Raw genomic sequence first — 27053 nt, forward strand, 5'->3', positions numbered from 1 at the left:
CTGCCTTTCCTTTGGCAATTGCATTGTGTTATGCTATTAAGAAATATGCCCAATCTGCCTTCTTTTCAGCTCAGTGTATTGTACTTCTCCTAGATTGATGGATACCTCAGACCAAATAGTTCTGCATGGCCTAGGCTGGGGTAATTGGATTACATTTATGTGAAACCCAGACATTCTCAGGGGTGATTTTCTTTTTCAGACTGCCATTAGAGTCCCAAGGAAACCAAGTACAAAAGCCTAAACTAATCTCACATTAAACAGAATTTTTTTTTTGATCGAGTTGCACAGGGCAGTTGACTTTTAATAGGAATTCCACATCTAAGAGACTAAAAAAATCCCCAAACTCCTAACCCCAAGGGAAGGACTTCAAACCATGAGAAATGAGGAAATCTGCATTAATGCCCACACAAGTGCTCGGGCTCACCCTGCCGTGCCCATGGGTGCTGGTAATTCACACAGTGGCAAAATCCAGGGTAATTGACTCCACTGTAACAAGTAAAACACACTTACAAAGAGTCTGAAATCATTATCATGATGGTGTGAGAGTGTCTCAGGGAGAAGGCACAGCTTGAAGGTCACTCAGTAAAGCCACAGAGGAGCTGGGATCAAAGCCTGAGGCTCAGACCCGAGGCCAAGGGCAAATGCATTTATGGCTGGCAAGATGTGCTGGGAAGATTACCTGGCAAGTTACTGGCAAACTCACTGTTCTAACTTTGCTGTGGCAGTGGAAGAGGAAAGAGCCTCAATCCAGGACACAAAAACCAAAGATACTTATGACATGTTTTGAGTGAAATATTTTGAATGGCTGCTGTGGCCAAGGATTCATTTGGATGTGCCTGCAAGGACACACAGGGCACACCCAAACCTGCCCAGTGGGAAGGTGCAGCAATCACCCCTCATTCCCAGCAGAGGGGCATCCTCACAGCACCTGGATCTGCACCCTGTGCCTGGCCCCAGGCCAAGGGGATTTCTTTGAACTCTGTGATTTCCAAAATGTAAATACCCATTTTGTCCTCTGACAGGATTTTGTTAGTATTTCCTAAGGGAGGAGATATTCATGCTTGAAAATACAATTCAGAAAACACTTTCAAGGCTACTCTGAAGCAGAGGGGAGAACATTCTTTCACAGACATGAGGGGTATTAACTATTTTCCATTATCTCGCTAATTGTCTCATAACATCCCAGCAGTGTTTATTTTTCTTAGTGCAATGCAACTGAATTACATCTGAATGGGGAGTAATTAAACTAGTTAGCTCTTTTTATTTTGTCTCCCTTGCAGACACAGACCTAATTTGGGTTCATCTTGAATGCTGTTGCTATAATGTGAGCTGTACTTGGAGCTGAACAGCAGAGGACGTGGAGTAGTAGTTTAACCTGCAGGGCAATTTGGGAAAAGAAACACAGAAAAATCCCAGATAAATGGAATGAGAAAGGCTCCTCTGATTGGATTAGTATCTTTTCCTTCAGAGCACAAGACCTTCAGCAGGGAAACTATGGATTGTGTCTCAGAAATTAGCTAATTTGTAGGTTTTTTGCTTGTGCTCATAGCCTAGACCAGAAGCAGTGATGCAGCCTGCAAAGAGGGTGATCAGGAGGGGGGGATGAACGAAGGAATGGATGCAGAGATCTCACAGAAGTGTCACAGAAGGCAGAGATCTCACAGGAGTGTCACAGGCTGAGAGCTGTGGGCAGCTCCAGCTCCCCACTGCCAGACCACGCTGCACAGGTCCCTCCTGCTGAGGGTGACCAGAGCTCAGGTTCCAGGGCACAAAGAGGTGCTGGTTTAAAGCAGCTCTTACCCAGCAGTGGAAGGAAGGTCACTGTGCTCAGCTGCTGACCCTGGGAGAGCCCCAGTGCTGGGAGCAGCTCTTCTCCTTCATCTGACACAGAGGCACTTTCTGGGTGGCTCCCCAGCACCCAGGGACAAGTGAGCCTTGGTGACAGCCTGTGCTGGCTGAGCTGCCCCACTTGCACACACTGAGCTTTCCAGCACTTTCACAGACTTTTCCTGGTGAGGGTGTGACATCTTTCAGCCTGGATTTCTTTTCCCTCTTGGCATCGCCGAGTTTGTCACTCAGTCAATGGTTGATGCCATTTTTATGTTTGGAGAGGAAATTAGTCAGAGCTCAAGGATGACACAGCAGTGATTGCTGGTACCCCACAGGTACCAGAGAAATGACATTATTGTGTATTTGTGGGAGTTAAGATGTGTCACCACGGATGTGCCACAACCCTGAGAGCCCCAGAGCTGGGCTGTGCCCTCAGGTCTCCCTTCTCTCTGCCCTAGATGGGTTTGCTGTTTATGGCTGGGAGGAACAGGGCACACTTCAACTGTCACTTCTGCAGATAAGAAAATTGGCTTAATCTTCTTGACTTACTTGAGGCTTCCTTTTCCCAAGTGATGAACTATTTTGTGACCAATCTTTGTGAGCAAAATAACTAAACAACAAAATGGTTGGTATAAATACCTCTTGCTTGATGAGGAAAGAAAACCCCTCCCCACCCCCTATCCCTTTCCTTCCTGCTCTCTCCCTATAAATGCCTGGTCACCCCACATTCAGCCTCACTTCAGATAATAATAGGGAATAGAGAAAGCCAGGAGGAAGGACAGGATGAGAACTAAAATACTGAAGAAATGGAAGAAAATACTTCTTTCATCAGATTTTCTACCAAAAACAGAGACTTTTTTCCTTTTTTTTGGTTTTAAGGACAGCCCTTGAGCTCAAGCCTAGAGCTTAAATGAGAATCAAGAAGAGCTGGTTTTAAATCAATCTGTTAAATTCCATTCCAGAATAAGCTGCTTACATGGTTTGTAGAATTCATGTATAAATGGGAAGAAGGAAAATCTAGCACTGGAAGTCATAGGAAGAAGCTTGTTGGACCGTGTATATCTTATTTAAAAAAAACAGGATGTAGAAAGCAACTAGCCCAGCAAATTACTTTTGGTTTAAATGTGGTGTTTGTAAATTTGCTCCAAACTGAAAAACCCTTGTTAATTTAAAACATTCTTCTTAAAACCGAGCAACAAATCAAGCTCAGTCTTACATGGTAAAGATATATAGCTTGGTATCATTAAGAATATTTTCTGTAAGAAATAGAGTAATATGACAGTGAACATATCATTGACAAATTTACCTATAGATCTGTATTATGACAAGCATAAAAATCTATCTACACTACAATACAGCCCTTCATAATAGGTTTTGATAGCTGAATATATAGAAGCTGTCATGAATACAAATGGAGGGAAACCTGCTTTCCAGCTATTCTGCAACACAAATCTTTTTGTGTGTCACTGAAATAATTTCTGCTGCTTTTTAAAAGAAAAGAAAAAGATAGTGGGAATGTACTTCTTTTTCCAGCTACACCATTTGAAGCTCTCATCCAATTTTTCTATAGCAAAAGCACAGAGAACCTGAGGGCAGAGTCCCTGAGTATAAGGGCTACAAATTTAGCAAAGATATTGCTAGTAAACATGTTTATTTCAGAGGGTGTAAAGAACAAAACTTATATTGTTAAATATAATTGTAGTGATTGTATCATTGGGACAGAAAAACTTAAGGTATGGGCTGGGGGAATTAAATTGAACGCTATTTACTTTTTATTTTGGGTGAAGAAGGAAGAAAAGAGTTTGCTACTACTGAGCAGTGAGAAAACTGCTGTTCCATGACTGTGAAGGGCTAAAAGTAGCTATCATTTTAGAAACCTAATTACAAGTAAGTTAAAGAAAAAATCAGCCTGGCCATACTGTAAGCAAAATATATGCATACACTTTGGTGTGTGGTGGTGAGGCATGGAAAAAGTGTTTTAAAAAGAAAAATCTTCACTGGTTCTGCAAAAGAAACAGAGGCATCTGGACAGCAGGATAAAAATCTGAAGTTGTAAAAGCTTTAGTTGAACTCAGAATCCAGACTTATGAAAGGAATAAAATCTTTACTATGCTGTGGATGGGCAATTTCCCATAAAGAAAATCTTCTCCTGTCCAGTGCTTTAATACTTACTGTGTTTCAGATTATCTTCATCTGTAACCCTTTAGAAGTAACAGAGCTTTATGAAGCTGGCACCTCTTTCTCTAACCAGAGAATTAAAAATTCCTCTTAGGCTGGGCTCCAAAACCAGAGTGCTGACAATATTGGCCCTTCCTCAATCACACTGTGCACACACCTCTGGCCAACAGACTTGGGGCTGTTTTCAGCCTGCTGAAACTGCCCTGCCTGCTGGAGGAAGAGCACAAGAGCCATAAAAAGCCCTGTTATGGCTGGGATGTAAGAGAGCACCATAGATTTTATGCACAGAGTACATTCCTGGCTTATAGAGCTTTATAAGCTACAAAGAGGATGTTGTCTTTGAAGCATAAAGTGGTGGACACTTGGCAGTCTTTTATGGGCATCCAAGGGGAAAACAAACTCTGTCAAATTGAGTTGGTTGTCAATTGGCTGATGAGAAGCTCAAAATTACCCAAAAATGTGCATTTCCAGCCCAGAAAACCCAAACCACATCCTGGGCTGCATCAAAAGAAACATGACCAGAAGGATGAGGGAGGTGATCCTGCCCCTCTACTCCACTCCCATGAGAGCCCACCTGGAGTTCTGGGGCCCCAGCATGAAGGATGTGGAGTTCTTGGAGTGATTCCAGAGAAACACACAGAAAATCAAAGCATTTTGGTTTTCTCTGTAACCTGGTTTAGTGCTGGGTGTCCCTGCCCATGGCAGACAGTTGAAAAGAGATTGTCTTTAAGGTCCATTACAACCCTGAACATTCCACAGTTCTATGAAATCACAGCCTATATAATCACATTTCCCACAAATAAACTATTAAATTAAAGGCAGGGAAGGCTTCAAAGAAACTCCCTGTATTCTCTGCAGGTACATACCCATATACTGCTGTTCAGCCAGCTGGGGAGAAATAGAGTGCAGGTGGGGAAAATGGAAGACCAGTCTTTAAAAATTGTTAAATTACTCATTTTTGGACTCAAATCAAGCATGAGTAAACTGCATGCCTTTATCCCATTTACAGATCTCACATGTTTGTTCACTGCTGACTGACCTAGAACTCACACATTGGTGGGAGACAGAGAAAGGAGGGGAAAGGAGAGAGAGGTTTCAGCTTAATTTCTTCCCCTGTGGATATCATGGGCTCAGAAAGCCTGCACTATCAGCATCACATGATGGTCTTTTCAAAAGTCCAAAGTGTCTGTGCAGCAAACACTGAAGTGACACATCACTCCCAGAAGTGGTTGTTCCTGTGGAGTGACGTGTGCCTGAATTAAACTGTGTGGTTTCTCCACTCTCTTCATTCCATCCCATTCCTTTGCACATGAAACTGCATATTAGAAATTATCCAGCTCAGGACACTCTGTGATTCTGTGATTCCATCAGGCCTACACTCCACGTGCCGCGGGATGTTTGCCCTCCCACGTGCACCAAGTTTAATGCAGCAGTGTGTCTGAAGGTGCAGCTCTATGAACAAACAAAGCTGCAGCCTCTCCCTGCCTCGCTCCAAAGCACAATCAGACAAAACAGACTCACCCAGGAGAGCTGCAGTCAGTCCATTTGGAAACACAACTGCCCGTCAGTGGCAAACCAGGGGCTCTCTAAAGCAAACAGTGGGGCTCAAGATGGAAAAAACAAAAAGCCTCCCAACAGCTCCATGCTCAAATGAAAGAGAGGAAGTGCTTAAAGCAGAAAAGTCCCATATCTAAAAGAGATAAAAATGAAGACTCTTCAAATGCAGATCAGGGAGAGATGAGGGTTTGTAACACTGCCAAGGGAGAAATACAAACAGGCTGCACTTCAGAGCCTCAGCGCAAGTTCTATTAAGGAGTTTTCTTCAGAGAAGCAAAGCCTTTGTCTAGTCTAATCTGCAAATACACAGGAGTTATTTTTCCTCTGAGCAGCTACAAGCTGGTGCAAATAATCCTCTTCATCTTCCAACACCAGCAGCAGAGGTGGCTGACAATGAATGTCTGCTAGCAGCAGTTCTTGCTACTCAAATCCATCTGCCTTTGACAGCTTACTGCAGCTCATTTTCATCTTGTAACCCATGATCAGCATCCTAAAAAATGCAACACATGTTGGAGCTCCTGGTAATCATGAACTCCTCAAACAAATAATTGTTCTTACAATGAAGGTTCTTGCATGTGCATTTTCAGAAAAGCTAAAACTTGCTACACAGTTGTCATGGAGCCTCTGGTTCTCAGAAGCAGCTGGGCCACTTTTGTATTTTAAATAAACATTTCTAATCTAGTTTCAAAATATTTGGTACATGCACTTAAAATGTAACTGCTCTGTTAATAAACGTTAGGGGAGATCAGCTTTATATGTCAAATTTTCTTCTGACTATTCTTTCTGGCTCTGTGTAGATTTTGTCTATTTTGACATGGAAATTAAATTATTTGTTCTTGTCTGCACAGTGCATCGACAGCAGGACCCGGTGTCAGATTGGGCTCCAAAACACTGTTTTGTGATAAATAAACTTCAGTTACATCACTGAAGTACCCACATTTATAAAACTCAGTACTGCTCCTGGTAAGCCAGGAGAGGCTGCCTGATCTCATTGTTCTCAGAAGCTGGTGGTTCTAAATGAGGAGCATACAGGTGCTTTGAATTTTTTTTAACTTGTTATTATGGCATAATAGGTTGCTTGCAGATTTAAATTTTATTCATGAATTTTCTGCACACCTGCAAAATTTAGATTTATTTTAGCTTGTCTTTTTATAACTGGTCTGAGGATGAAATGCAACTTTGCCATAAAGTTCACCAGCTGCAGAATTTTTCTTCTTCTGTCCCATAATACTCCTTAGATGAGGTTCAAGTGCATTAGCAGGGAAGTTTCAGAGCAGATTCTTTTTTTTATTTTCCCCCAGCTTTTCAGTGGTGTGTGTTCCTCCCTGGGTACCTACACAGAATTTGCAAATACTAATGAGAGCTGTGTCTGTGTTCCTGTGGGAAGGTAAACCTGATACTGAAACTCTGCTAGGTGCTCATGTCAACAGTTTCATTTGTTTTGGCTAGAGGTGTCTATGATTTAGTCATTAATCCCAAAATAGAATTTTTGCACTGAAGTGATAGTTAATCTAAAATGGTGCTACAACATTTAAAATAATAAAATTGTGTTTAAGAATCTCATAGCTTATTTTCCTCCTCATGAAATTTCACACACCTTTAGGGACAGCTCCCAAGCATGAGGAAATAAAGTGCTCCCAGCCCAAGGAATACTCCAATTGCACCTTAAATTACGTAAACCTAGTGAGTAACTTCTAACCAGGTTAAAGGTGTTTCTGTCCAACAGCCAGCTTGTTAAAGAAAGCACAACAAGGAACAAGCCTGAAAAATCCCCACACCCTCACAGCTCCTGAGCACCTCCAACTGAGTCAGTTCACCTTTCTGCCTCTATTTCCACACCCTGAGGACAGGTGGTTGGAGAGAAAAGAAGATGCAATTTTTGCAAGGATGGAGCTAGAGAGAGCAGCTTAACCTGCTTGGCATTACTGACAACACAGCCTCTACAGGCAAGTGGGGAATAAATTCTCATTAGCCCAACATAACAGGTAAGGCTAAAGCATACAAGTCACTTTATGATGATCTGCTGGAAAATAACTGTCAGCCAAAGCACCCCGATCCACCTGGTGTCACAATAAAGCAAAGTGGCTTCACCCGTGTTAAATTTTATATGAAAAACTGTTTTGTTTTGCTCAAGCTATCAATTTCTAATTTAATTATGCTGAATATTGAATTCTACTTGTGTAAACACAAATTGTCAATACATTATTTCGTGCCTAAGGATTTTAGGTCCTTTCCTGTAAGACGATGCATCACAGTTTATTGAATATCTATAGCATTGACCAATTTTTCTTCTTTGCCTGTATACCAGAACTACTTATGGTAAAAAACTTCATTTAAAACTCAGATGATGACAAAGATATGCCCTCAATGTTATTTCAAGGATATGCTTAAAAAGGCCCCAAACTTTTAGTAATAAATAAGTTGCATGTTCATAGGATAGAAAGCAGAATAATTACTCAACTGCTTTGAATAAATTGTGGTACCCTAATGCTAATCAGCTTTAGTAACCTCAAAAAAAAGGAAGTGAATGTACATTCATTTATATTCATTAACTAGGCAGGTTTTCTATTTCAGGAAAGCAGAAGGGTTATCATGAGACTTTTGTTTCTATTCCTCCCATGGAACATCAGTCTTTGGATCAAAAGCATGGTGTTTCACTTTAAACAGATTTTTTCATGCCTCAGAATTTTCTCCTCAAAACCACATTGAGCAAAAATGATCAGAACCATCGATACATTAAAATAGTAGGAAAATTAAATAAAGCAGATTTGAACCCTAGGGACACTTGGATTTCTCAGTGCTGCTTCAAGGGATAAAGAATTTGAAAATCGTGATGTAAAGGTGGCAATTATTCCTGACCTGAAATGACTTGAAAGCAGAGTTCAGTAGAGTTCAGTCAGCAAGATTTTTGTCACCCAAAGTCTGAGATGCTTTTAGCCCACTGAATTCAGTGTGGTGCTCTCTAGTGAACACTGCTGAGCGTGGTGCCTGCCCCACTCTCCAGGCTCTTGGGGCTTTTGCTGGACAAGTCTTCTCCCAAAACGTGTCTGGTTCTGCTTAAACACTGAGCCAAACAAGCCAAAACCCCTCCCTGCTGCTCAGTGAGTGCCCTGAGACGTGGCAAGAGAAATGGTGAGAGTGGCTGCTCCTAATCAGTCAAATAATGTAAATATGTAATATATCATGGAAATATGTAATATATCATGTAAATATGTTTATATGCACACATCTGGGGTATCTGAAGACACAGACTATTTCAGCACTGCCTGGTGCCAAAAAAAGTCACATTTTGTGGTTTCATGAACCCTGAGGCATGCCAAGGTCAAATACCACAACATGTATACACTTAAGGGAGGGTTTGCTAATCGGTGCCAATCAGAGAGTAAAATGTTCCTTCAATGCAAGAGGAAAACTCAGGTCATCTTGGCTTCTTTGGAGCCATTCAGTACAGCTGAACAACTGCTTTCTTCTGCAGGACAGGCTAGTGGGCAGCAGAGGCAAGGAGCACACCATAAATTCAATTTCAGAGTGAGAAAAAAACCCTTCCCAATGACAATGCATTGTGTTCTAAGGGAATGAGAAAATGAAGCATCAGGAGACATCACAGAAAAATACATATTTTCCTCTTGTCTTTGTGGTTCTTAATTTGGGGGGTGGAGGGGTGCTCTGTTTTGGTTGGTTCTTTTGGTTTCGTTTGGTTTGGGTTTTTTTTTTTTGTCATTTTTAAGGCAGTTCTGCCTTGAACTTAGAATGTAGCAGATCATCCTGCTATGGATGAAGCACAGTGGCCAAGGGGTCAGGCTATCAGTTTCAAGTAATATAAGACAATTCAAGTGAAAAGTGATGTATCTGAAAGACAGAAAATAAAATGCAGAGCTTTATTACCAAGAAAGTGAACCAGAAAATAGCATACAAAGAAATACAGGCAATTCAGTAGTAAGGAGAGAGGGAAATCACCTAAGCACTGCCATGGACAGGAGTCCCAGCAGGGGCTCAGACTGCATAATGAGAAGGACTATTCCCTAAGACTACCTGGACCAACAACAAATATCTTTAATTTCCACTGATGCCTATTGATTGAATTAAAGCAGTGGAGCTGTCTGGTACCCCAAGAGTATTCCTGGAGCAGAGCATTCCTGTCTGGATTCCATTCCCAGGCAGAAACATCAGTGTTTCATGGAAGGCTTGCAGGAGCCTGCTGTGGCTCCCTGACACTGGCCATGCAGTGTGGGCAAGCTGCCTTCCTCCTGACATCTTAACAAATTCAGGAGCAATTCTTCACCTTGATTGTTAAAGACTAAAACCAAAACAACTGTAATCAATTACAGCATTCAAGGCCCAGGAGGAAATTTAAAAACGAGCTCTCAAGGTCAGGGATTCAGTGGAAATAGATCCTTGCTGACAAGAGGCAGAGCTTCCCTGAGCTGGTGGCTACATCTGCAATCTGCAGAACAACTGCACCACGTGCATTTTCAGCATGTCAGAGAAGCAAACAGGAGCACATGGAGCTGATTGGCAGCACACAGAAGGGTTAACCCTCAATTCCATGGCAGGACTTAACCCAAATAAGGTCTCTGATATCGAGTCTGAAGGGAAAAGAAATCAATTCTGGTCCCCATGGGTAGGATTTCACCACTTGATTAGAGAAAGAAATGAATCTTTAAAGCATACTTACAGGAAAGGTATTTTCCATTTGCATGAAAGATGGGGATGGCTGCATCCCAAGTTAATGAAATCAAGTCTTCTGTGCCTGTTTGAGGATTTCATCTATTTGAATTATGCAAATATCAAATATAGCTTCATTGTATAAAACTTCAAAATGAGAACGCTATCCCTAATATCCACGGGGGCCAAAATTATATCCCCACTTCCCAAAGTTAACATTGTTTCACTGAAGGCCAGAAAGTGGTTGTGAGTTTGTCCTACAGCATTGTGTTCCAGCTATGACAGTCGATTTAGAGGACATTCCAGCCTGTCAGCAAATAAGCATTAAGTCATTTCAAATTTCACCTCCATTTGATAAGGTTAAAGCAATTCTCTGGTGGAGATAGGGGCTCAGAGGCAGGGTTTGAGTGGTAGTCATCAGGCACAGGGGGGCTGACAGCCACGTGGGCTTGGAGGAGGGCACCAGGGCAGCCTGGCAGAGTGCAGCTGGGCAGCAGGAGGAGGAGCAGCACAGGGATATCTTACCCCTGATTCAGAGACCAGAAAATGCAGGAAATGGTTCCTTCGCCTACAGGCAGAGATCTGGATGTGCACCAAGGGGGACTTGTGTGGTCTCAGGCCACCTTTCTCCAAGTTTCCTTTTGGCAAAAGGTATTTGAAGTGTTCAGCTTGCTTAGGCTTGCTGGACCTTGCAAGTTCAGCAGTCTCCCAAATAAGGATACAGAATCACACAGGCCACACCAAACACGACTTTTCCATTCCAGCCTTTTCCTTCCAAACCAGCAGAGTCCTTGGCTTTATGGCCAGAAATGTGTCTCCACTCCCAGCACAGGCAGACTTGCAGAAATGATCACATTCTGTACCCCAGAAACTGAATGAGTTCAGTCTCAGTCTCTGCTTGGAAAACTGTCCCTGGCCATGTCCTTCTCATGATTAGAAATTTTCTCATTTCTGTCTGTACTCATTCATGGCCCCTATAGACCTATTAGTTCTTGTGCCAATGCTCTCATTTAGATCAATGCAGAGAACATGGCAGTATTTTGTAATACCAGAGTGTTTGCACTGTAGGACAATGTTTCCTAAATTGTCAATATGTTCTTAGTAATAGAAAAGAATGCATTCAGATGTTGGCTTGGACCAAGAGACAAATAGAAAGGGGACATTTAAATTCCAAGTTGCTATCAAAAAGCCTTTTAGAATTCAGCAGATGTGTATATGAGCAGGAGGTAGGAAAAGGGAAGGGAATCCAGCCAATGGAAAGCTTCAGTCTCCAGACATTAACTTTAAACAATGAGTTCCCAAGGCTGCCTCCAAGTACACCAGGTGGGAAAAAATTTCCAAGAAAGAGCACAAGGGAAGCACTGAAGACAAGAAGAGGAATACAGTCACAAACCTCCACAGGCACAGACACTGCTCCAGCTGAGGGAGATGGCTCTTTGTGCCCACCAGACCAGCAGTTTAGGAAGAATATTCTCATTTTGCTCTTCTGTTGCTGTTTTTCTTTGGTTCTTTTTATAGCAAATCTATAGTCAGCATGGACTTAAAGCTCTTTAAAGGCAGACTTAATCAAGGGTATTACAACTTTCAGACTCCAGTCTCTAAGCTGAAGAGGAAGGTCTGGAGGGAATATTCTTGCTCTGCAGCTGTAGGCAGTTGCAAACTGCTTGACATAACCTGACTGAAACAGGCTGGGCTCCTTGGGCAGTGTCTGAACATGCTTAACCTGCCAGGCTTAACCCACTGCACAGTGAGATCAGGCTGATTGTGCCCAGAGTCACTCTGCATACAGCTGTTTCTCAATCCCTTTTGCAAGGCTTTCAAACCAGGGCACAAACCAGATCTTCCTCTTTCCTGCCCCTTACAGTTACAGATAACTCAAACCCCACTGTATTTTTCTGTTTGCTGCATTAAACAATGCAACCTCTTTTTAGCTTCTGTTAAAGATCTGTCTCCCCATTCTCCAGCCACCTTGGTAGCCTTTTTTCCCCTCCAACCTCAATATGGGTAGTTACACATGGCATTTTTTCAAAAGTTCAACTTTAAAAATAAATCTATTCTAAACCATTAAACTTCAGTAGCTAAGTTACTCCTCTAGAATCATCATCCAAAAGTTTGTGTATGTCTGAAAATGCCAATACATGCTTTCACACACTTTGGCAGAAGCTGATGTCATCATTACTAGCACTAAGGCTTAAGTATGTCGGCTTTCAAGACAAAACAATCCCTGAAACACCATCTTATGAACATCTGTAACACAACCCATTTCACCCATTTCAGGCAAGCATTTCTTTCAAGCAATCAGAGGGGTCTGTTGAGTGATCCTGTGACAGAAAGTCAGAAGGCTTTTAGCAATTTCACTGTCTGAAGGACAAGGGTGAGCACCAGCGTGCTTGCTTTTGACTTCTGTTTGACCTTCATCACACAAGGCTGGTTCTTATCTCCTGGTTAAAGCCTGACATGTTAGATAGAAGTTGTGTCCACAAGAAAGACTGTTTGAATATCTGTGTACTCTGCTGCTGACGTACTGCAAACTTTAGCTGCCTTGGAAGTTTTATTCTGATTTTTGGTTCAGTCTGAGCATATCCAAACTCTCTACTATAGATATCTTTAAGCATTGCTAAGGGATTCACCTGGTGAGGACCTTCATTCTCAGTGTCTTTATGAGACAAATGTCAGCTTTATTTTCAAACTCAAGGAGCTCAAAAGTTGTCTTTGTTGGAGAGGAAGACAATGTGAGGAAGAATTATAACATCAGCAAGTACTAGAGTTTATCAAACAAAACACATTTTGGTGTACACACAACAGAGGTAAGTAACACACCCAGAAATTAACACCTTCTTTTTCTTGAAGAGTTTAAATTTTAGGGGCAGAAGGATGCCACGAAAAATAAGCTGAATTTGAGGGAGAGCATTTCAACTCCTTTTTTTCTCTTGTCTATTCAAAATTTTTGTTCTACCATCTTAAAAAGCTCATGTTCCCATTCCTGGCTGAAGGCAGACAGATTATATGCCTGGTTTTGCATATACAGAAAGTTCCATATTGGAAGCAGACATACTGGGACAGACCTAGGACTACCCATTCATTTCTCTCTGTGATGATCCCACACAGAGATCTGCAGGAGAAGGAACCAGGGATTTTCCTGTTCCATTCACACCAAGGTCTTGGCAGCCAGCAGTATCAGGAGTTTCTGGAGTGGAGATTATATCTTGTTCTTGTCAGCACTGTCCTTCAAGTTTATATTTAACCTCTTTTAGGATCTCATTTTTACATCTGGCCCCCACAACAGCGAGCTTCACAATTTAAATTGTGTGCCTTATGGTAAAAGGACTATAACAATTGCAGTTACAGCAATCTAATAGAAGGCATAGGTATATACTGAACTCCAGGGGTTTGGTTATGAAGGAGCAATCAGGAAAGTCTTCTAATGTTTCTTCAAATCAAAATCACCTTCAGCAGCACCATACCAGACATACCACAAAAAGCCTGGGCAGGAGGTGGCTGCTCATTTAGCTGTGTAAGACAGTCAGTACACTGAACAAAAAACAAGCTGGAATAATATATGGAGAAGCAAATCAAGTTGGATTTGCAGAAAGGCTGTATGAGCAATGACAAAATATTTACACTACCCTCTGAAAGGGGCTGAGCTCTTTTGTAAGGTTCAGCAAGAGATTGGAGCAGATGCTGCCTAATCAAACATGGGAAAAGAAAGCCATTTACACCGAGGACAAGGATGGATGGCTAAGAAATGTTATCTTCTCTAATGAACCCCTGTTGTTTTTATACTGATGATTAAAGTTTAGTTTCCTGGTAATTGTTACACATGTGCCCCTGTTTGCAGGTGGCTGTCAAGTGCTTTCTGAGCACTCACAGAACTCTCCCCTGCATGCTTCTGTAACAACATACACCTGCTGATGGATCCCCAACTCTAACCTCATATCTGCATTTCAACTTGAATTCCTTATTCTAAAAATTGACAAGAACAAAAATGCTGGGTGCTTTTAAGAGGGAATTAATGCAACAATGAGAAGCTTACAGACAGCTTAAGAGGAAGCATGGAAAAGTTAGCTTATCACAGTGCCAGACCTCTTTCTCAGTTTCACCTTTCCTTGAAAGTCACAATTCATAAGATTAAAAGGTTCTTGGCAGACTCATTTAATCTATAATATTCTGGCCTTGATATTACTCATCCATGAACAGCAGAGATCAGAAGGATAACTGCTTTCTCACCTAAGCAGTATAAGCTTATGATACCCTCAAAAAAGGCTGGAAAACTGCTACAGCACAGCGTGCCAAATAGAATTTGAAATCTTCTCTGTTTATCTTCAATGGTTTAGGAGCTGCCCTGCCACAATGAGAGGGAAGAAATCTTTAAGATACTGGTCAGTTCTCAGTTTCATACAGAAATGTCTCCAGTAAACCAAGAAGTTATGTAGGATAATCACAGAACCCTAGAGTGATTTGGGGTGGAAGGGACTGTGAAGCTCATCTTGCTTCAACCCCCTGCCACGGGCAGGGACACATTCCATCAGACCAGGCTGCTCCAAGCCCTGTCTCACCTGGCCTTGGACACTTTGTCCCTTTGGAAGGCATCCTGTCCTTCAGGTGTGCCAACCACACCACTCAGCTTGGTGTCACCTGCAGATGTGCTGAGGGTGCACCCAGTGTGACACTCTGTGTCATTAAGATAATAAATAACAAAATTGAAAGCTTCACTAACAAATGCACAGATATTAAAGTTCTTTCCCATTAAAATTCACAGGCTTGCAATCATTGTTAAAAGATAATGGCCCCGAGATCAGATAGGAAAACAAAAGATTTAATTACAGGATCTGTGGTATAATTTGAATATGAAACAACAGAGAATTAGATAATGCATTTAGCTTTCACAGGTGAAGATTCCAATAAATTATCTGTGAACTTCACACAAATGATTCCTACCTACTGAAACTGGGGAGTTGCAAGAGCAATCTACGTTTGAGATGGCATCTTGCTCAGAAGAGAGAGCCAGAAAACAGAGAGAAACTGGGAAATTAATGCTTAAGACAGTTTTCTCTTGACCAAAGAATAAGGGCAGTAGAAGTCAATCCACTTCATACCTGTAGCAACATCTCTGTTTCTCCACTTTGAGAGAAATAAATCTTCCTGCTTTCTTACCCACTCTGAAGAAAAAAGACATTTCCCAAGGCTTCTACTTGTCAGAAAACATGTCTTGAGGAGATTGCCAGGATACAGAGTGCATTTTCCAGAAGCTGAGGTGACACAGCCTCTCCTGCCTGTTTCTTGGCTCATGTTTCTTACCACAGTGAGGGATATTGCCTGAACTTCCCTAATTCCTTCTCTTAGCATTTACCGAGGAGTGCCAGAAGAACCAAGGGCCACTAGGTTTATTAACTACAGCTTGTAAGAGCAAGAGAGAGAGATTAATAATATAAAGTTTAAGGCCAACATGGGTAATGGTCCTTAATGAGGCTTAAAGACTTTGGGCAGCTGTAAGTGTAGGGCAGAAGTACCTCAGGAGTCTTAGCTGGGCACTTTTTCTCTGGGCAGCACAGATGCTGAAGCATAAAGAATCAAAAGCTGTAAGTCCCTCCAGAGCAGGTGAAATCCCAGTTTCAGACCAGCTGAAATCCCAGCTTCCTTGTAGGCATCAGGTGAAAGACAGGAGCATGGCCACAACTCTGACAAAGCACCAGTGAAGCACTCACTGTCCTCATGCAAAACCAGCACTCAGGCGTCCCCAGAGACCCTCTCTGCCAAGGTATCATATATGGGGAATGATGGGAATCACTTTAGTGGTGAATCTGCTCCTCTGACTACAGTATTTGCAGGGTGAGGTTGTTTTCAAAGCTGCAGACTTTTCATGCTGAAGCAATTTTTAAGTACTCTAATGCAAAGTGTAATCACACATTGATTTTTCCATTAAAACTACAAAAATCTTAAATACCTTGGGGGTGCTGGCCTCAATTAGTCCCTATTCTTCGATTCTATTTCTCTTGGTGTTGTTTTGTCATCCCTCAGAGTAGGAGGAAAGGAAGAGTGTCCACTTATGCTGAAAGCACAATCTTCTATTACATGAGTCCAGTTAAAAGCAGGAGTAGATAAATTGCTTTCTGTACAATAGGAAGGAAAATTATGCTGGGCTCTCCCCATGTTCCTTTTTAAATTGCTGTGTGGGAAACCTGAACATACAGATGTCAGGATTTTGGAAGTTTCCATTGAGTCTATTTTACTGTGGGTTGTTTTTTTTTTAAACTGACAGAAGTTCCCCTGCTCTTCAGAGGAGATTATTTGTACACAATTGCCCTGAGAAGCCATCATCCCTCAATGCAGCCTTTCCATTGTCACCTGTTGAATAGCTGAGCTTCAGCTTTGTGCTACCAGCATTCAAGAGCCCTGATTGGTTTTGCCACTGACACCAGGTTAATGCTTTTGCAGAGAAGAGGAAGACAAATTTTACCCAACACCAGCAGGAAGGTAATTGGCTTTTATCACTTTTCCAAGAAGCAGGACCCAAAAGAAAAAACTTACTATTTACAGAGGGTGGATGTCCCATACACCAGAGTGGCCAGGCCCTGGTCTGTTGGTCTAAGTGTCCACCCATTTCAGTGCACTGAGCCTCCTACTTGTCTTGTGGAATTCAAGGCCCTGCTCAGGAAAACATATGGATGGAATCACCACACCAAACACAGAGAGATTAAAATCATATCCAGTGTACTCATCTTCAGACTTGTCTGCAGCAAGGTGCCCGAAGAAAGGCAGCTCGATGGAATGATTGAAGAATTGAACCAAGAGGAGTCAATGAAGCTGAGTTTAAAGAACGTGGCCTGGAGCTGTGTTCTGGAATCTCATAAATTAGCTTATTCTTTTCATTTTTGTTCTATCCCTAACCTTTAACTTTTTCAATGGGGAAAAACCCAGCCAAATTCCAGCCCACAAAGAAGCATCTAATTTTCCTGTAACAGAAGTCTATTGTCAAATTACACTGTGCCTGAGTCATACCTAGATGATAACCATGCATTTTTCACAACTACTTGAAGTTCTCTGAAGTAATTTGCCTCCTGAAATTTGAGTGCCTTACAAAATGCACTTCTTCAGTGATCTTTGGAGAGGCTATTCCTACACATAATACCTTTATTCTGAGCAGAGCATTAAACTGCCAGCAGCAGTATATGGGAAGAAAATGGTGCTCCATGGGAAGAAAATGGTGCTCCATCTGAAGTTCTGAGAGATCCTTTGAAGTTCTGAGTCAAGGTTTTATCTAGATTCAGCTAATGGCTCAGTAAAGCTGTTCATGGTGTTCCCAGTGTTATAGCATAGCCTGGCATTGCTTTAACAACAGCCACCAAAAAAGTGGCATGGCCTTGGTCAGGTCTGACTTCCTCCTGCCTAGATTTTCCAGCCCTTCCTTTCTGCCCATTTTGGTTTTGTTTTTTTTTTTCCACTTAGAGACAGGGACTCTTTCATTCCATGTCACTCACCAGTGTCAGTAAAGCCTCTGGCTGCTCTTGCCCTGTAAAGCAGACCTGCCCTGAAGCTGTCTGTACCACAGCACATCACAGGAAACCACCACTGCCTTCAGGTTGACACTCAGTGTATTTGACACACTTAAGTGTTACACCACGTTAAAAAAATTAAAAACCTCCACTGCACCACCTTTCTCGCATGCAGGCACTGCTGTAGGTTATAACAAATTCCCTTGCCTGCTTATTAAAAGAGCTGCAGGATATCTGCTGCCCAGGCAAAATTCATCCTGCATCAGATGGTCCCAAAGCAGAAAAGTTGCAGTTCTGTAGAGGTGGGAACGAGAGAGCAGTGGGAATTTCCTGCCTCACATGTCCCAGGGGAGCTGATGGTGCTGGATGGTCCCAACAGGATCTCCAGCTGGGCAGGTCCAGCATCAGCTCTGGCTCCTGCAGACTGCTGCAGCTACAGCACTGCTTCAATGCACCTCCACCAACACTTCCACAGCAGCCAGATCACTTTGCTATTTCTCTTTTCTGGATGGAACATCTCAGGAAGGACAGATGTTTCATCATGCAAGGGAGACAGAAAAATGCTGCCCAGATGTCGACTGGCAAAGCACCCACCATGCCCAGCAGCCCCACTCAGCAGATCTGTAGAAACAGAGGAGTGCTGCTCCAAAGGGCCAACTGGAAGTGTATAGTACAGAGAAAGAGGATGTAGCAGCACAAATGGACCCTTATTTCAATGTCTGTGCTGTGGGAGGCTTGAGGCTGCTTTATGCAAAATGATCAAGGCTTTTAGCAGAAGTTCAAACTGAGTCTGCCAAGGGAGACATCACAGAAGCTTTAGAACCAACCCCTTTTTCAGCTGGGATCATCAGAACTCATTTTTCTGTAGAGTCAGGCCCAGTGTGATGATAAACCACCCAGCTGGTTTTGTACAGATGTGCTTCTGGACAATGACCAGGTGGGTGTAGCCATGGCCAAGGAGCGGGCACTGCTGGTGGGGCTTTCCCTCGTGTGGAGCCTCTTCCCACACTGCTCCCCTCTCCCAGTGCTAACACTTCCTGAGGATTCTTAACTTACTTTCAGCTATGGAAACATTCTTTTTGTAATATTTAAAATATTTATAATTATTGCATCAGTTGGAGCTCTCTTTTATGGAATCCTTCCTTTACATTCCCTTTCTGTGTTTGCTACAATCCACTTATAACATTGATAATCATAAGAGATGTGCCCTCCAAACCCACCCTTTCTTGAGAGCTCTCTGCTACAGTGCAGGGGCCTCAGCTCAGGTGTTGGAGCAGCAAGGGGTCCCCAGTGGCACCTTGTGACCATTTAGGTGGTCACTGCCTTCCTGGCCCTAGGAGAAGGACAAGATCAAGTAGCCACAAAGACTAAATTGATTCCTGTCAGGGAGGGTCAAGCATATTAAAACGTTTTAAATACTGCTAAAAGCTTGCATTTCATGAAAGAGCCAAGTGTTTTCAGACTTATTCCAGCTGCCCAGTTTCTGCAGTGGTGTCACCCCATCCAGAGCCCCTCCTGCAAGCATCTATGGCGAGTAATCTTTCCACATTTACAATTAATTTCCATGAATGTTCTCAAGTGCCACACAATAACATGACACTAAAAAAGCATTAGTTCCTCCTGGTGTCATCCTCTACTTAGCTTTCTCTCATAGTCAGATTTATGATTTTAATCTCCATTTTATAGAACTTATCACTTTTAACAACCAGAAGAAAATGCTAAATTGTTTTTATTGCTGTTAGATGTTCAAAGACACGATGCTATATACTGTCATTTACATTTCACATTAAAAGTGAAATATGCCGTGAATGTGCAAGTATTGGTTTTAATTTGACCCATCTGTTAAATGAAAAACAAAGAGGACTTCTAAATCACAATATTTAAATTCAGCAATTTGTAAACAATTTATATGTTCATTTCTTCTGGGTTAAAACTGCCCTAAAGCATCACTGTTATGAAATCTCCAAATTAAATTGCTTTACATTGTTCCCAGAAATGCAAGCCAGAGTTTCTTCCTCCTCAGTTTATTAATTTATTCCTCAAGCCAAGTAAATTAGCAAGACTTGTATTAAGAGTCTCGCCTCTGAAATAATTTTGGGGAATTCACACAAGTATCTCCTGCCTCCAGAAAGCTGAGAGTACAGTGGAAGTGTCAGATACACAGGGTGGCAAATTCCCTTATCATAAAGGGCAAACCATTTGCTTTCATTTATTCAGCACTTTTTCAAGCAGTGCTGCATCTCCTGCTCCATGCTGGAGTACCAGGAAGAATAATCAAGAAGGGGAGGAAAAGCCACAGCAATTTACCTTCCACTCTGAGCCCAGCCAGGATTTGGGTCTTAGGTTTGGCTTTAAGGCAGCTGTGGCAATGTGCAAGGGAGGGAGAGCCACACACATCTCTAAGGATCCCCCAGGCAGCACTTCAAGAGCAGATCTCTTTTTCTGCTTTGTGCCACAGGTGTGTTTAGCTCCACTGCTGAGCTCAAACCCCAGGAATCCATGCTGTCACTGGAGTGAGGAACAGAGAGCCCTTTTAATAAACCACAGATGGGGCCTCTCCACACCTTGTGAGGGGAGATGATTTCTTCATTTCATGGCCTGACACAGACCATGGCAAAAGTAGGACTAGATGAGGAAGCAGAGGCTCCTCAGGGGAAAAAAAATATTATAAGGAGGAAAAAAGTAAAATAAAATCTAATCTACTTAAATTTGTAGAAGTGGACAGATGCACCAATTTCAAGTCCCTCTCTGCCATATCAGTCAGAGCACCAAAACGCAACAGAGAAATACTTGGTGTACTGTGCATTTCTATTCTAGATGGTTCATTTCTTATATCCAGCGCCATAATAAGGGACCCAACAAAACAGGAATTAACAGTAATGCAGGCAGGACATGATTAAGGGTGCCTATAAGACTATCAGCAAACGTGGAGACTGCATGGATCACTGCCCAGAGAGAGTCCAAGCTGGTGGAATGACAGCTCGATTCATTTTTTGTCTGATGAATGTGGTGAGAGAGATCAGAATCAAACATAATTTCAGGGTTACAGGCCTTCAAACAAAACCAGAGGGGAAAAAAATTCAAAGAGGGCAACTGCAATTTGTGAGACCAAATCAGCTCTCCAGTCCAGCTTCCTCAATGCTCACATGCAGCACAGCCACAACTGCTGAGGCTGAGAACTCTCCAAGGTGCATCCTGGATTAACAGGGAAATGCCTCTACAGAGAGACAAGCTCGAGATCTTGCAAGACAGTCTTCCCTCCCGTCAGCAGCCTTACTAAATACACTCACATTTGTAATTTAGTGGGAAAACATCCAATAGAGCTGCTTTATATCCAGGCAACTGTTGCCTATTGCTACCCCAAAGGTCAAGCTGCACAGCCTGTCACCCATATTGTGGCATGTAATAACATCCCACAGAAACAGCAGACAGTAAGTGGATTTTTCCTTCTTTTCCCCTCCCACCTGTTATAATGACAAAAAGAACCAAAAGCACAGAGAAACATCAGGCTTCTTGAAATGTAAAATCGCAACCAAAAGTATTATCCCTCATTTTTGTATCGCTTTCAAACCCTTTGGGAGAGCTTGGTGAGATAAAACCAGAGGTTTCTGGGCTTTCTTCCCAGTGGAAAGGTGGTAGGGAGGGAGGGGAGGCAGAGCAGGACGTGGCCCTTACCCAGGAATAAAGTGATCTGTCTCCTGGAGCTCTTCCCCTCCGAACTTTCACTTTTCCTCAGGTACTGCTCCTGCTGCTTGAGCCCACCCTTCACTGCCACCGCCCCCTTCTTGTGGATCCTCAGGGCTTTCATCATGCTGTGGCACATGAAGGTGACAGCGCCCAGCACGACGACGTACACGGCAAAGGCGCCGAAGATGCTGGCTTGGAACAGCGTCCACCTGGAGGAGAGGCAGGTGCAGATGGTCATGTTGTGCTTCAGCTCGGGGATGTAGTGCCTGGCAGTGGGTTTGACGCAGGAGCTCGTCCTCTGGTAGCCCTCGATGAGCTCCAGGGGGTATTCAGTGCCCATGGCAAAGAGCAGGGGCAGAGCCACCAGGAGAGACGTGCCCCAGACGAAGGCGATGAGCAGCCTCACCGTGCGGGGCCCGGACACGGCCTTGAAGCGGAAGGGGTGGCAGATGGCCACGTACCTCTCAAAGCTGAGCGTGGCCACGTGCAGCACGGTGGCGTAGCTGCAGGCCTCGAAGAGGAAGTAGTAGAGCTTGCAGGCCACGTTGCCATTGGGGGTGGAGAAGGGGCTCCAGATGGCGCTGAAGAATTCCACGGGCATGCCCAGCAGGATGACCAGCAGGTCGGAGCAGGCCAGGCTCACCATGTGGTCGGTGACCTCCTTCTGCAGGTAGCCCTTCCTCTGCAGGATCCTGGTGACTTTGATGGTGACGCTGTTGCCCAAGAGGCCCGCGACAAAGATGCAGGCGTAGATCAAGGCCAAGGTGATCTTGACCCACAGAGCCACCTCAAACTCCGGGACGTGGCTGTGGTCGATGAGGGGAGAGCAGTCTGAAGCGGGTGTCTCTCCTGCCATGAGCAGCCCCAGGGTGGAGGAGGTGCTCTCCTGCCCTCTCCAAGTCTCAGGTTCACAGCAAACAGATCCCTCCTCACTTTGCCCCTCTCCCCGAGCAGCCGGGTACAACGAGTGTGTCTCAACCAGCCACGCCTGTGGGGTTTGTTGCGTTGTGAGCAACAGCCTCTGAGTCAGTAAGTTAAACAGCAAAGTGTTTCAGCTCTTACCTTTCTTTATGGCAAACCCCTCTTGCTCTTTTTGGATTTTCCTCCTCCTTTCTCTGCAGGGTGAAGCCCCTGTTCTCCAGCCCTTCACGGTGTGAACCGCTCTGCTTTCCACATTTGTCTGTTCCCCAGCAAGCAAAGCAGCTTTTGGTCCTGGCCCCAGCAGGAGGAAGTCAGAGTCTCTGTGGTTATGCTACTCTGTTAACCATTAACCAAAATCTTGGCCATCCTTAGTCACTGGCAGCACAGCAGGTTTCGAGAGAGGGAGAAAATAAAAAAAAGCAAAGCAAGCCCCTCATATCTGAAAGTCACTTCCTGTCACAGGAAAAGGTGTTTCTCCTAAAGCTGTGGTTTGGCTGCCAGGCTGTGTGTGTGAATGGTGCTGAAGAGAAAGTGTCTCCTCATGAGTTTAACATTCCCTGGGCTTCAGACTTCACTGCTGTGTGTGTTGCTGCCCACACTATTTCACATTTCCTTTAACGAAGACCTCGCATCTGCAGTGCTGGTTATGGAGCCTGTGCAGCCACAGACTGATTTACATCAACAGGAGGTTCTGGTTTTCAGCTGCTGTTAATGAACTGGTAGCTGCTTAAAATAACTGCTTAGACAGACTCTAAAGAGGCTTCTTGGAAGTTATAAAATAAGATGAGCTCTAGATTTAGACACGTGGATTCTTTCCCTTCAAATTTCCATCTTCTCATGTAAGATAACAGAAATAACCAAGTCAGTAATCCCAGTCATGCCAATACTGTCAAATAATCTGGAGTAGCAGAGATGCAAATGTTCTTCCCCCTCCTGTGTCTCACACCAGGGAGAAAGAATTTGATGTGGTCTTTAGTTTTAGTTTCAAACCATAGCACTGAAGGCTCCCAAGGTAACCCCTGGAAACATTTAATTAGAGGGGGTGTATATAGATTAGGAAACCTTTAAATTACAGTGCAAAATGACAGCAGAGCTTTTGCAGCTGTAATAGAGAGAGGCCCAGTACAGTGATCTGCTCCAGTGCCAAATCTAAGAGCAGTGGGCTCACAAAGTGATTTTTATTAACTAGACAAACTCATGTGACACTCGCAGCTCATGATAAAAGAGAAACATTAGGAAATTGTATTTAACAGTCTCCTCACATTCAGTGGTTATCACTGTACCTCAGCAGCCCAAGTACACAATGAACAAAAAGATGCCCCAAACAGGATAATCAGCACCTGTTTCTGTGCATTATTTATGCACTCCTGTTTCTGAAAAATCACCTCAAACCTGGCAGAACTTCAAGCTGTGTAGTCCCAGTCATCTTTCCTTACGTTTGATAATTCACATTTGTTCTGCTCAGACAAGCTTTCTATTATTACCCCATTTCTTTCACTTAATTTTACTTTATAAAAGTGTGAACAAAGATTACATATGCATGACTGAATTGTGGAAATGAAGCTAATTAAAATTTGCTGCTTACCATCAAAAGGGAAAAGGGAGAGAGAGAGGGAGCAAAAGAGAAGGCCCAATAGGATTAGATCTCCCCCTTTTTTTTCCACACCAATTATAAAATGCAGAACACAATTTTACGTTTTCAATATTATCTTTAGAACGTACACAAAGTTTATTAAGTTTCTAATAAAGAGCTGGTGCCACAAAGGGGATAGGAAGGAAAGAGACAATTGTGGATAATCACAGATGGAGACCATTAAAAATAAAAAAATCCTCCATGGGTTACTGGACTAGATAAACCAGGAGTGAATATTCCAGAGTAAAATGCCTACTGTGGGTGATTACAGAAAGATATATCTTCCTGGAGAGAGACATTTCTCCACAACTAAATATGCTTAATGCCTCTTTGTGGCATGGAGGTTGAGAGCTCACAGTCTTTAGCCCGGTGGATGTTTATAAATTTAGGATTTTTGCAATGGTCCAACTTTAGGCATTTCATTAAGTTTTCCTTGATATTTTGTAGCAGTGAATACCATGAGTTAACTTCTGTGTTGCTGCCTTTCCCATAGCAGTTTTGAAGGTGAGTGTGGAGTTGTACCTGGGAGAACACTCCAGGGAGTCCCTCCGGACCCCGTCTGTCGCAATTGCACACCATGACTTCAGCTGCTGAGGAGGAGGAGGCAAAAGCATCAAGGACAGAACCCACTGTATTTCCCTTCCAAATCAGCACCCGTGGATGCTGCACACTGCCACTCCCTTGTCAGCCCCTTGGTGAGAGAGCTGAGCCTCCTGGGGATGCAGATCCCACAGGCTCGGGGTGCAGCTGGCTCTGTGTGCCACTCACTCAGCCACTCCATGCTCTCACAAATGTTTGTAGCAATGCAGTTGGTAAGAGATCACTGAGAATGAGCACAGAGAATCACTGAGATGGAGCACAGGTTGTTGTTGCTGTAATGCAAAAAGTGATTTTTCACCTTCAGAGATAACAAAGCTGCTGATGGCCAGCCCCAGTTTGTTATCCAACAGAGTGTACAAGGTTTTCCAGAGGGCTGTTTTGCTTTCTTGCCTGGTCCTTGGATGCCCCCATGGTGAACAGCCTTTTGGGGCTGAAGAAAGCAGAGCTTTACCATCCATGTGTGCTTTACCATCCATCCACGGAGTGCAGCTCCCTTGTGCACCTTGCAAAGCTCACCCACTGCTTTGCCCCCCACCGTGCCCGTGCACCTGGCATCCCAAACTCCTGAAGAGGTAAAGACTGTCAGGTAGCAAAAAATCGTGGCTGGAATGAATGTTGGAAGAACAGAGGCTGTTGCATTTGGGTAAGCAGGTTGCAGATTAACCCTTTCCAGGCTGCAGGGCCAGGCTGCTCCCTGCCTGCCCAGAGCCTCTCCCTCCCTTGCTGTGCCAGGCTGGTGCAGCATCGCCCCGTGGTTACTGCTCGTGGTTACTGCTCGAGTACCACACAGCACAGTGCCAGCCTGCTCTGACTGGCACTGCCACACTCCCGTTATCTCTGCAGAGTTATTTCTCGATAGCTGCGTTGTGAATATGCAAATCCACCTTAATTGGCTACGCTAATCACACTGCTCCGACTGGTTTCTGTTCTCGAACTGTTCAAGCTACTTGACAGGAACAAAGGAAATATCTCGGTTTCTTGCTTCCCTTAGCTTAAAAACTCTAAAACCTAAATGAAAAAGGAGAGCTATCTCAAAAGCAAAGAAAATGAGGCTGTGAAAAGGATTAACTTTTTTTCAGATAAAAACACATTGACTGTTTTTTTCTTGCCAGTCTTTACCATTTCCCATCCCAGAGAACCTCTTGTCCCCAGAATAGCTGTGATTCCTTTGTCTTGCCAGTATTTGTTTTGAGAAAGTGAATCCTGGGCTTGTTCGATTCCCTTTGAAACACAAAGTAAACAAAATGAGATTGCTGTTCTGCAGTGACAGCTACTCTGATCTGCACAGGCAGAGGGGAAAGTGCTGCAGGAATGAAAGGAAGAAGCAACACAGACAAAAGTGAAATGTCCGAGTGATTTTAAATGTTTTAAGAAATCAATTTGCTTAAGAGAGCCCATGTTGGCTTTGTAAATTATTTTTCATTAGAAATTTAAATAATTAAAGACAGCTCTCAGATAACTTGTGGCTTCTTTCTGCTTTCTGGAATCTAAGCAGCCTCTTTACCCTTAAGATCCCTTTCTATTCTTCTGGTGAGTTATTCTTGAACCATATTTTTTTCCTTTGGAAGATTATTGTGATAGCTAATAATATAAATGAATACAAGCCTTTTTTGAAGTTTATTTCTTATTAATTTCCCTAGGAGTGTGAGTGAAACAGTTTAATGACCCTTGTGCTGTTAACTGCTTGGCTCCTTCTCTTCTGGCAGCATGAGAGACTGGGTCATGTGAGCTGAGCAGCGGATCTTCCATGTAACCTGGACATCCATAATGAATTGTAATGGAATTAGATTACCTCCACAAAGGTGGCACATGGATAGCTGGCATCTTTTATTCAGCCCTGTGCAGTGCTACCTGCTGTAATGCCATCCTCTTGGAGCGGTATATTGTGAGTGTTTGCTTATTGGGAGGATGGAGATGGGATTTCAAGAGTGCTTCCAGGATACACAGTGAAAAAGATCTCTGCTCCAAATCATTCCATCTAAATAAATAGATGAAAGCACTTCTCTGCTTGCAGTGTATTTTACAAACTGGCAAGCAACATGAGAACAAAGTGGGCACAGTGAGAATAAATGATTTCTCCAAAATACAGAAAATCTGTGCAACACCTGAGCCTCCTCACCAGTACACTGGATTCCTGCTGACTTCCTCACATGACCTGCAGCACCTAGACTGCTGAGCAAGAAATGCACTTCCACAGGTCTTCATTGGCTGCTCTGGTGCTTTTAACTGATGTTAATTCGTGGTAATTAAAGCAGGAGTACAGCACCAAAACACATAACACAGTCATATCTGGAACTGTTGAACAATGCACCACCTGCTGTCGGATCTCCCTGGTAAATTAAAGGCATTAAAGCTGTTCAAAGCCTTCACTCAATTGCAATGCTGTCTGAAGTAAACCAAATGCACCAGGAGCTCTGTGCTTTGCTGGGATTAGGTGGAAGAGCACTTTGCCTGGCAAGGAAGTGAAAGGGTTAATGTTCCACTCTTGC

The 27053-nt window shown here is 43.3% G+C and overlaps 1 protein-coding gene across 1 annotated transcript in view; it reads right to left on the reverse strand.

Annotated features, from left to right (window-relative positions):
• Positions 1 to 22266, reverse strand: part of GPR39 (G protein-coupled receptor 39) — a gene marked incomplete at both ends in the record, with an annotated part of 73241 nt that extends 50975 nt beyond the window's left edge. The window contains one exon of the mRNA XM_084209265.1: positions 21399 to 22266. Within this exon, the coding sequence (XP_084065391.1) occupies positions 21399 to 22266 (868 nt within the window). The remainder of the gene's footprint in view (positions 1 to 21398) is intronic.
• Positions 22267 to 27053: the final 4787 nt, after the last annotated feature.

This window comes from Fringilla coelebs, assembly GCF_963513975.1.
Source record: "Fringilla coelebs genome assembly, chromosome: 7".
Taxonomy (NCBI): domain Eukaryota; kingdom Metazoa; phylum Chordata; class Aves; order Passeriformes; family Fringillidae; genus Fringilla; species Fringilla coelebs.